The 12,121-nt window shown below is 35.6% G+C and overlaps 1 protein-coding gene across 9 annotated transcripts in view; it reads right to left on the reverse strand.

Moving 5' to 3' along the window:
• Window positions 1-999: 999 nt before the first annotated feature.
• LOC127455959 (myocyte-specific enhancer factor 2A-like) overlaps window positions 1,000-12,121 on the reverse strand; it is a 152,965-nt gene continuing 141,843 nt past the window's right edge. For all 9 annotated transcript variants that reach the window (XM_051724179.1, XM_051724187.1, XM_051724185.1 and 6 more), the window contains 3 exons: window positions 11,664-11,790; window positions 10,347-10,470; window positions 1,000-4,875 (listed from right to left, as the gene is read on the reverse strand). In XM_051724179.1, coding sequence (XP_051580139.1) covers window positions 4,533-4,875; window positions 10,347-10,470; window positions 11,664-11,790 — 594 coding nt within the window. In that variant the 3' untranslated portion in view covers window positions 1,000-4,532. The remainder of the gene's footprint in view (window positions 4,876-10,346; window positions 10,471-11,663; window positions 11,791-12,121) is intronic.

Genomic DNA, 12,121 nt, shown 5'->3' on the forward strand with positions numbered 1-12,121 from the left:
TAATGGTTTGGCCACACATTTTATACCACTCCAACAGGAAATTGGACTATACCATTTTGGTCATGAAGGAGGGTCCTTCATTTACCTGTTAATATCTATGCAATAGTTTTTATGTATGTATGAGTTTAGTTTAGCTTAAATGTCTTTAAGAAAATATGATTAGTACAATTATTATAATAATTATTATTTTATTATTAAGTTTCATAACCGATTGCTGTTTTTACATACTAATTTTCATTTTCTTCTTCTTCTTTCTTTCATCTGTGATATTATTTTGCCTACCCCTGCATGTTTTTAAAGGATATATATATATATATATATATATATATATATATATATATATATATATATATATATATATATATATAAATAAATAAAACAAAATCACTACTCTTGACTTGAGTACATAATTTTGCCAGCTCCATTACAGTGTTTAACTGAAATGTTACTAAACACACTCAAATAGTTAAATTACTGTTTTGGTTATCTGTCATTTTGCTAATGCTTTTTATTAGACTACAATAAAAATAAAAAAAATAAAAAAAATAAAAACGTTGTTAGACGTTGGATTCATTTGCCCAGAGCCTAACTACTACAACCAGAACTATTTATTTTTTTTTTTTTACTGCTGATATATTGCTAAAATTGTATCATCATGGCCACATGAGGCATTCGTTTCCATGCAAATTTAGTGCCACTTGCTGGCAGCATTACATATTACATGAACATGCAAATCTCCACGAGTTTAATTCAGGTTACTCCCTACTATATGACAAGTGACTTTATAAAAACAAATGTGGTAAATATGAGATAGTTATCATTAATTAATAACAGTTTCTGTATGCTTATATTTTATTTCTACATAAGCCTTCATTATAACATGTTATTAACCCTTTTTTAAACTAGAAGTTCTGGGCAACAACCTACATCTACACTAAGCTCTTTTGTGTATGATGTGTGTTTCTCAGTGATGCAGTATGAAGGCACATAGAGTGAGTATTTGAGGGTACATTGAGGTTTTTAATAAAGCGGACAGATTCTAATGTTTGGGACTTCACATGTGGACAAAGTCTACTCAAATTCAGAGAATTGTTCACTTCATTTTGCACAGAATAAGCAAGAGAACCTGTTACACAATAAAAGCCAATATCTTTACTTTAGTGAATGCAGAATACAAATTTGTACAACAATCTCTAGCATAATATCTTAGTAATTCAATAAAAAGTTCACTAGAATATTTATTGTATAATGAAGATAAAACAACACATTCAAGGGAAATATAATGCTGATTAACTTAAATTTCACTCTCATGTTTTTCTTTTTTTCTTTTTTTTTTTAAACATCTTGTTTCAATTATGGCAACAAAGTCCAGCTTGTGCCGCCAAGCGGTTCTAGTATCCAAACCGCAAACAGCTTCTTGAAATGAACTAGTAACTACAAACAATTACCAAATACATAATTCTGTTTTAGAAAAGCCATAAAGCAAAGCAGTGTATTCTTGCACAGCAAAGTGAAGTATGCAAAAAATAATTGTTGTTTTCTCTTTATCCCTTCCTTTCACATTCAACAGTTTGTGATTTCAGACGCAGCATTTTGCACCAAAGGAACAGCTCCCCCTCTTTAGATTTGTTATGCATTTCTTCTGTGCATTGTAAGGGTCGATGGACAAAGCACCCAACTCCTGATGTGAGGGTGATTTTATTTCAGTGAAAAATATGATGAGGGATATCATATTTGATTTGGAAAACCAGCAACTCTTTGGAATAAGGCTCTAATTGTGCATGTAGCAGAGAAACTCAAAAAAATTCCCTGATTCCTAATCAAGCACTAATGTTGTGTGTGGTGTGTGTGCATTGCAGTATTAACATCCTGCATGTCTTAAATCCACAGTGCAATTATAGCACTGGGCTGGCATTATTGCTTGTCTACCCTGAAAAGCTTTGATTGCGATCAACTTCAAATGATGAACACTTTTCAACAGATATCATACAACTTTCTATGTGTTTCTAAGTTTTAAAATTTAGCTGAGACAACAAAGCTTGCACATCTGAGATTAAATCTAAAGCTACACCTAAAGCAGTGTCTGCATGGCTCTTGTGGTTTCCATATTTAGTAAGTGTGCCATTATACGTAACCTTAATGTGCAAGCACTTAAGGACAAAGGGTTAACAGTCATTTTCTCACCTGCTCAACAAAGAGCACTTTATTCATGAACTAGGCAACATTTGTATGATAAATGGGCATGTGACATATATATATATATATATTCACTCAATTTATCAGTGATCCTTGAAATGTGAATGCTTTGTGTTCTTGGCTATGCGTGGGTTGGGGACTGCATAGATTAATATCAGCTCATTGTCAGCTGCTATTTTGCTCAAGAGGGCCAGGAGGTATCTAAAAGTGACTGGTGTACACATCAACCAAATACATAACAAATCTAAAGAGGAAAGCATCCTTTTTCCAATTGCAAACTTGAACATACAAACTTTTGTGTAATCCAGTAGAGAGATCATGTCCAAGTCTGTTTGCATTGTCTAGCATTTTCATATTTAGCTGCTGAATCCCCTGACGTTTTGCCGCCTGAGGGGCAGTGAGGTGTGATGCAAGCCGGAGGCCACTGCAGCTACCAGACGTTTGTGCTGCACAAACAAACAGCCATACATGAAGAGCCCCACAATGAAGGGATATGCACACACAGAGCGAAACGCAACAGCAGAGAGAGCTACGGCGCCCTCCCATGTCCAGCAATACAGAGCGACTGATGCCTCCTAATATTAGGAAATCTGTAGATGAGCCAGTTCACAAAATAAGTGGGAAGGGAAGGTGTTCTGTACATAGTATGCTTGTATGTATATATTAGGGTTACCTACAGTTATGATATTTACAATATCTTTATTAACATGAGCATGTGTGCATTTGAAGAGGGATTCAATTCAAATTAATTTAGTAATAGGGATTCAACGAAATTAACTTTCTATACAAGGTCTCTAAAGAGATTGAAATGAATGAATAGTGCATCTAAACTGGGATTTAAAGTAGGCAGTGTATTCAGCAGCTGCAGGCTAATCCCTCACAAAACAGTTGTAAGAAAAGCAACCATTTTTTTTTCTTAGCATGACAATTATCAATTTACAAAACAAGAAAGAAAAGACATCTGAGCTTGAATCATTCAGCTCTGTTGTTACAATTTCTTATGGACAGACATTCACCACCATTAAAGGGTAAACGACCCAAAAACGACCTTCTTGAGAGAAAAAAATAAACAAACAAAAAAACACTTTATTTATTACCAATAATAGTCAGATTTTGAAGAAAGTACAGTATAGTTAACAAAATAGTAAATATTAACCAGTGAATACTCTACTTAATAAGGATCTCGCCTTGTAAACTTGGCAGTAATCCACAAAAATATACTTTTTTCTTGAATCTGGTGAAGGTACAATACATACGTACTTACACCAAAAGTGATATATATTAAAGTTGCTATATACATAACAAAAGAAAAGGTTTGGCTCAAATCTTTCATTTATAAACAGAACAACAGTTGTTCATGGCTTTAGATATTGTTTCAAGATCTGCTTTGCATGTTTATAGTTTTCCAATGTTTGTAACAACGCACACTATGACAGAACTAATATTAAACGAATATCGAGAGAGAAATGCTGAAAACTCCCAACCTACAGTACAACAAAATGACAGAGGTTTTGGCTTGCGTTACCACTGAGTTGTTGGCGCTGCATGAATATACAATGACTTGCTATTGTTTTTAAATGGACTGGGCTACCTTTTCAATTTCCATTAATTTAAATCTCAGATTTGTCACCAATAATTTCTAATTCTTTGATTAAAAGAACACATTCAATTTAGAGACATTTTCATTTTTCACTTAATGTCTAAACTGAGGTGGAATGTGATCTCATTTTAGATACAAGCCTTCCCTCATAAAAACTGATCCAAACCTATGATCTATTGTCAGTTAGCATAAATAAATTAATAAGTGACATACTTCATAAGAGCGAGTGCAGATACAGATTGTTTTAATACATGAGCCCAGCAGGCAGGACCCTTCTAGCAGAAGCTGCCCCTACACTTTCTTTGATTGTTTGAAACTTGCAAATTGAACAGCAGAAACAGCTACAAGTGTCAAACTGCACCAGAGACTACAATAATCTACAAAACTCTTGTCGTCTTTAAAACATTGGACTCTTGCACAATGCAATTTGCATCAAGTACCTGATAACACCTGTTTTGAGTATACCATTCAGTCTGACTGCTTGACTTGAGATTGTTTTTCTCCCTCTCTCTCTCTCTCTCTCTCTCTCTCTCTCTTTCCACTTAGGTGCTTAATTTCGATATGTCAGGACATCTTGCATTTCTGTCACCGTCCACCTACTTACAAAAAAAGTGAAATGACGTTAAATAATAACAATAGAATAATAACAATAATGACCCTCCCTGCTGTCTCTCTCTCTCTGTTTCCCCTGCCCACCCCTGCGAGTGACTGACTGGGGGTCGGGCTCCAGACAGCTTTATGTCACCCAGGTGTCCATGCGCATGCGCTTGACCGTGGGGCTTTCCCTTTCTTCGGCCCCGGTGGCAGGGAGTCGACCCAGGCCGAGTGGGGAGTGAAAATCAGGCCTGTGATCCTCTCGGTCGCTACCGTCGTAGGAGGAGCAAGATGAGCTGAGGCTGTCGACAGGCGAGCGGCCCATGTCTGGGCGACCAGAGGGAGGCTGCTGCTGCTGCTGCTGGGGCGGGAAGCCAGATGGGGTGACGCGTTCGCGTGGAGGAGAGATGGGCTCGGATTTAATGTTGATATTCTGGCTGGTGTTGATGGAGAGATTCGAGCCCTGAGGTAAGTGACCGCCACCTCTGAAGGAGGAGGAGGGGAGAGAGACATTAACCACTGCTCCTCCGAATACAGTTATTTGATTTATAAATATAAATATAAACAATAATACAGTATATCTGGCTGTTCACACCGAACACATTTTGTGCTGGTTTTCAATTGTTTTCCTATGAAAAAACTAATATATGCTGCAGAGTTGATGCTAAACAGAGACCCAGCAAATTTAAAGGAATAGTTCAACCAAAAATTAAAATTCTGTTATTATTTGCTTGTTCCAAACCCAAATCACTTTTTTTTTCTTCTAACTGTGGAACACAAAATGAGACTTTAGGGAGAATGTTGGCCTTAGTTACCATTTACTTTCATTGTATCTTTTCACCACACAATCAAAATAAATTGTGAATAAGCATAACATTGTGTCTAACATCTTATTTGTTCCACAGAAAAAATAAAGTATTATGGGTTTGGAACAATATGTGGGTGAGTAAAAGATGACAGAATCTTCATTTCTGGGTGAACTATCCCTTTAATTATGATTTACCCCCATCCATCTGTTTACTGAATGGCCCTTGGAGCAAAAACAAGCCTATATATATACAGGTGCATCTCAATAAATTAGAATGTCGTGGAAAAGTTCATTTATTTCAGTAATTCAACTCAAATTGTGAAACTCGTGTATTAAAGAAATTCAATGCACACAGACTGAAGTAGTTTAAGTCTTTGGTTCTTTTAATTGTGATGATTTTGGCTCACATTTAACAAAAACCCACCAATTCACTATCTCAAAAAATTAGAATACATCATAAGACCAATAAAAAAAACAGTTTTAGTGAATTGTTGGCCTTCTGGAAAGTATGTTCATTTACTGTATATGTACTCAATACTTGGTAGGGGCTCCTTTTGCTTTAATTACTGCCTCAATTTGGTGTGGCATGGAGGTGATCAGTTTGTGGCACTGCCAAGGTGGTATGGAAGCCCAGGTTTCTTTGACAGTGGCCTTCAGCTCATCTGCATTTTTTGGTCTCTTGTTTCTCATTTTCCTCTTGACAATACCCCACAGATTCTCTATGGGGTTCAGGTCTGGTGAGTTTGCTGGCCAGTCAAGCACACCAACACCATGGTCATTTAACCAACTTTTGGTGCTTTTGGCAGTGTGGGCAGGTGCCAAATCCTGCTGGAAAATGAAATCAGCATCTTTAAAAAACTGGTTAGCAGAAGGAAGCATGAAATGCTCCAAAATTTCTTGGTAAACGGGTGCAGTGACTTTGGTTTTCAAAAAACACAATGGACCAACACCAGCAGATGACATTGCACCCCAAATCATCACAGACTGTGGAAACTTAACACTGGACTTCAAGCGACTTGGGCTATGAGCTTCTCCACCCTTCCTCCAGACTCTAGGACCTTGGTTTCCAAATGAAATACAAAACTTGCTCTCATCTGAAAAGAGGACTTTGGACCACTGGGCAACAGTCCAGTTCTTCTTCTCCTTAGCCCAGGTAAGACTCTGACGTTGTCTGTGGTTCAGGAGTGGCTTAACAAGAGGAATACGACAACTGTAGCCAAATTCCTTGACACGTCTGTGTATGGTGGCTCTTGATGCCTTGACCCCAGCCTCAGTCCATTCCTTGTGAAGTTCACCCAAATTCTTGAATCGATTTTGCTTGACAATCCTCATAAGGCTGCGGTTCTCTCGGTTGGTTGTGCATCTTTTTCTTCCACACTTTTTCCTTCCACTCAACTTTCTGTTAACATGCTTGGATACAGCACTCTGTGAACAGCCAGCTTCTTTGGCAATTAATGTTTGTGGCTTACCCTCCTTGTGAAGGGTGTCAATTATTGTTCTCTGGACAACTGTCAGATCAGCAGTCTTCCCCATAACTGTGTAGCCTAGTGAACCAAACTGAGAGACCATTTTGAAGGCTTAGGAAATCTTTGCAGGTGTTTTGAGTTGATTAGCTGATTGGCATGTAACTATATTCTAATTTTTTGAGATAGTGAATTGGTGGGTTTTTGTTAAATGTGAGCCAAAATCATCACAATTAAAAGAACCAAAGACTTAAACTACTTCAGTCTGTGTGCATTGAATTTCTTTAATACACGAGTTTCACAATTTGAGTTGAATTACTGAAATAAATGAACTTTTCCACGACATTCTAATTTATTGAGATGCACCTGTATATATATATATATATATACACACACACAAACACACTACCGGTCAAACGTTTTGAAACATTTACTCATTCTTTATTATATATATACACTATCGGTCAAAAGTTTGGAAACACTTACTCATTCTTTATTAAAACAATTTTCACATTTTAGAATAATAGTTAAGTCATCAAAACTATGGAATAACATAAATGGAACTATGGGAATTATGTTGTGACTGAAGATGCTAAAATATAACACAATTTTGATTTATTTTGGATTTTGTTTAAAGTAGTCACCCTTTGCCTAGAATTTGCAGAAATGTACTCTTGACATTTTCTCAACCAACTTCTTGAGGTATCACCCTGGGATGCTTTTTAAACAGTATTGAATGAGTTCCCATCTATGTTGGGCACTTATTGGCTGATTTTCTTTATTATTTGGTCCAAGTCATCAATTTCAAAAATGTTTATTATTTTTTATTTTATTTTTTTTATTAAATGTTAGCTTTATAATGAAATACATTTTTTTTTAAATAATAATTATTAAAAAAAATATATATTTTTGCCTACAAAACGAATTTCAAACATTTAAGCATACACTTTCAGATCAAAAGATTTTTAAGATCACGAGAAACATTTCAGTCAAGTGTTTCAAAACTGTGTATATATATATATATATATATATATATATATATAGTTTTTTTTTTCTTTTTTTTTTTTTTTCCTTTCTTTCTTTTGAGAAATAACACGTTAAAAAAAATGTACACAATTAATCATGTCCCTGGACCATAATAGGGAATATTGCTTCCATCTGATCAATTCAAGCTTAAAGTACCACCTGTTTTCTCCTGGGGGCAGTAAGTGAAACTCGCTGTATAGGCAACGCGCAGCTAATACAGACAGAGAACAAACTACACTTACCAAGAGAAGACAACAAAAGATGAGAACACATTTTTGCGTACCATCACAGCTTGATGTAGTGCAAAACCGAAAGGCAGGGATCTCAAGATGTGTTTTTCTATGTTTGAAACTTTGTTTAACTTGACACAGCGACCTAAAAATGTTATGTTTATGACGAGACGCAACCAAGACACTCAAAAAGTGTCCGTCTGATGTAGGTGTACATTGACGCGTCCTTAGACAAGCCCTTATAATAAATCCCCGACTGACTGACAAATTCAATTGCAAAATGGATTGCTGTGAACTGTGGCCAATGATAGGCTTATGTTAAATAATATGGAAACAAACAATACATTGCATTCTAAAGCCACTTTTTGTACTGTCTTTTTTTTAATGCTTCACTTGTACCAAAATTATGTAATGCATTTTAATTGTCTTTATTATTACTATTTTTTAGAATATATACATGTATATTATTTATAATTATTTAAATATAACTATTATATTTATTTAGTCATTATACATTGAATTATTGTTATTTGAGCAGCTTTCTCAGCAAATATTTATGTATGCGATTAATTCAAATAATTAATCAGCATACCATGTAATTAATTTGATAAAAAATGTTAATTGATTGACAGCCCCAAAATATGTGTGTGTGTGTGTGTGTGTGTGTGTGTGTGTGTGTGTGTATATATATATATATATATATATATATATATATATGTGTGTGTGTGTGTGTGTGTGTGTGTGTGTGTATATATATATATATATATATATATGCGTGTGTGTGTGTGTGTGTGTGTGTGTGTGTGTGTGTATGAAAATAAAGTATATTTTGGGCTATTAACCCTTTAAGCTCTGAAGGTGTTTTAAAGACTTCCTGTTTCAGAGGCATGGCCAAAATGAAAGAAAAAAAAAAAGGTTCAGATGTTTGGTATCATTTTAAAGAAAACTTTTCAAAATGTTTAATGATATAGATTATAATAAATTATGTATGTTTTGTTCCCAATTATGTCACCTGTACCAGAGTAAAATTTTGTGTTGATACGACAAAGCAATCAAAAGTTATAGCAATACAAATATAATTTATCTTAGTGTCCAAAAATGTCTCCAAGTGTCCAAAACCTCTCCAAACAAATAAAAAATAATAACTGTACATAAGAACTAACTTACACATGCAAATACAACAATGACTCCATTGCATGCAGGCATGAGTAACGTGATCTCTTTCAGTTCCATTCTGTGTCATTTGAGCCATCATTGAGTGTGTGTCATGTACTTGGTGCCATATCTTGGTGGCCACATGTAATTATACATTGGTTAAGCGTTCCATGACGCTGGACAATGTACTACATTATTTCAGATGAAGTCATCTGATCCAGGAAAGGTGTTTTTAGCCAGGAGCACATTACAGTGTGTGCTGTGTGCACATTGTGCTTCATGTGGATTATCTAATGATCTATGCATCCGATTATGTTGTGTGTGGGCTCGTTTTAATGGGAATCCCCTCCTCTAAGTAATGGCATGTGATAATGTCTGCTCTGTTTATTTTTCATGAAGTTTTAAGCAAAAATGCGGCTTATGTAACAATGTCAAAGACATAAACTTAGCTATTACTAGATGTGTTTTTGTCTGTAAGTAAAACAAATAGGCTGGTTGTATTTTACTTTTTGAGAGCTTTCCAATGACATACTGTATGGCACATGGCTATCTGATCAGTTTGATGTTTTTACCGATTCTAATAAGTACAGTGCAAAATTATTACTAAATTATCAAAACAGAACACTTCTGATTTGTCTGCAAATTTCAAAGTACTTGTTCAGTTTTGGTCATAATGCCTACATGCACTGTAAAGGACAGTTTCTAGGCTTTAAAATTATATCTATGTTGTGTTGGTCAAGACTGTAGTTAATAATGTTTTGATATTTTTTTTTCTTGGTGGGCCCATCGGCGAGTTAAGATTATTTGTACTGAATTTGCATTATTTTCATGACAATAAACCCCTTTAATTTGTAATTCTCATTATTCTTGATGGTGATTCTCATTCCTGTAACATACTGACTTTTTTACATTTAAATAAGCATAAATGTAAGGGCATTACAGCAGAAACTACCATGTTTTACCTATAAATACTAAATAAATACTACAATTTAAATGACATATAATAAAAAATCTTAATGTTCTAAAAAAAGACTTAATTTTCTTTAACCAAAATATAAGTTCTTTCTTTCTTTTGACTTTTGGGGAGAAATATTGTATGACCTGGGAAGGTTCTTGACAGATTTTGTGAGATCCATTCATCTATCACTGCTTTCTACAAAATAAAAAACTGAAAAGGTATGGCAAATAAGAATGCATTAGATGACCCTAAGTGTTCTGCAAACCTAAGTGCACATGCATGCTTGTGTGTGCCTGCACACATCTATGTTACTTACACCAGTGAGCTGAGAGCTGCCTGGCCTAATTGATGCTGTTGCCATGCCGACACTGAGCCTATAGAGAGGCCTGGGGAGCAAAAGCCTTGCAGAGAAGCGAGCTCAGCACTGCTCAGGGAGTATTCTAGAGCAAAAAAACACAACAACAATCAACAACAGAGTTTATGAGTCACACAAACACCTCTGCACAGCAGTCATGCAGTCAAGTGTTTCAAATACATTTGTTATGAGCCTAAGTGTCTGTTAAACTCAGTGGTGGCCCGTGTATTTTAAGTCCAGGCCTTCAGTGCAATTCATGTCATTAAGAAAACATTGTTTCACAATGATTAAGACACCTTATGGACATCATACATAACATTGCAGCCAACTAATAATACCAACTGACATTTTAAAAACTTCACAAACGAAAGTCAAAACTTGAAAGGACAATGAATGCTCAAGGTAGCCTAATTGTAACTGCAGCATGATTGCTTTGTGAAATAAATGATTAAATAAATAGTTAGATAGAGTTAGACTTGGAAAAAGCTATCTGATAATATTTGCGATTTAAATGTTGCTTGCAATAAATTTCACTGAATGCTCAAGACATACTAATTTACACTTTATTCTAATTTAATGCAAAAAGCACTTACTAATTTAATTGAAGTCAAAATCAGCCTTCCTTTCCTGTTTAATAAATTAAGCGATCACATGGTCATGCAGAACGTCTCGGGTATAGAAATACATAAGGATCTCATTCTCAATGGCGATAACGGTAGTGAGTGATGACAGCCGTCTCAGTCTTGATCTCGCCACTCGCACTCTTCGCTTTCAAATTACGTACATTAATTAATGTGTGATTGCGTCGCTCAAGGCCAGCTAGAAGGCCTTGACTGGGACTTATCTAAAAGGCTACTCCCACCAAGAACAAATAAATCAATCTGATTGGCTGATGAATCTGACTATCTGACATTAGATGCCCATTTATTGCACTGTTGAGGGATTCAGTGGAAATTTTGAAGGCTTCACTGGGTGGCACTCAGACACAAGCGCTGCTTCGACTTACGAGCTCGGCTTCGGGCATGCGGTTTGTGAAACAGCTGTCACACTTCGCTTGTAAGCATCAAGGAATAAATTCTGATTGGGTAAACTTTTTGGTTTTTTGCTATCCATTTGTAGATGAATTAGGAGTGGAAATTGATTGAAAATACATTGGCAAACAGTTGAATAAGAATGAAAGGATGAAAAATCTGATATGACTAATTAAAACTAAATTAAATCTAAGAATGGCATGATAACGAAATGAATGACTTCATGAGTGTCTGTTTTTAGACCTACCAGAATTGTAGGCAGTGGGCATGCCTGAGTAGACCAGGCCTTGTGATGGCAGACTGGGGGTGGTGACAGAGACCACCGGTGTGGCCAGAGGCTGGGTGGACTGAGAGCTGCTTATCCTCTGGGGGTTCTGTACACAGGATTAATTACACAAAGTTAATAAAAGAGAAATCCCACCAAAGACACACATATAAACACTATGATGTGAAATATTTTCATTAGAATATTCTAATTTGGTAGAAATTGTGCAGTAATATCATTTGAGTACCAATAAGGGGCGCTGCAGATTCATTCTAGAATTATTCTCATTGCTTTGCAGGTTGCCGTCAGTTTAACAGCTTGAATTAAAACATCTTTGACAATTAAAACTGGCACACTTCAGAATGCCTCCTAAATAAGTGGCATATCTACTTGAAAAATTACATCATAAAATGCCATGTACTCATTTTAATAAATCATTG

The sequence above is a fragment of the Myxocyprinus asiaticus genome, chromosome 18 (genome assembly GCF_019703515.2).
Source record: "Myxocyprinus asiaticus isolate MX2 ecotype Aquarium Trade chromosome 18, UBuf_Myxa_2, whole genome shotgun sequence".
In the NCBI taxonomy this organism is placed as follows: Eukaryota; Metazoa; Chordata; class Actinopteri; order Cypriniformes; family Catostomidae; genus Myxocyprinus; species Myxocyprinus asiaticus.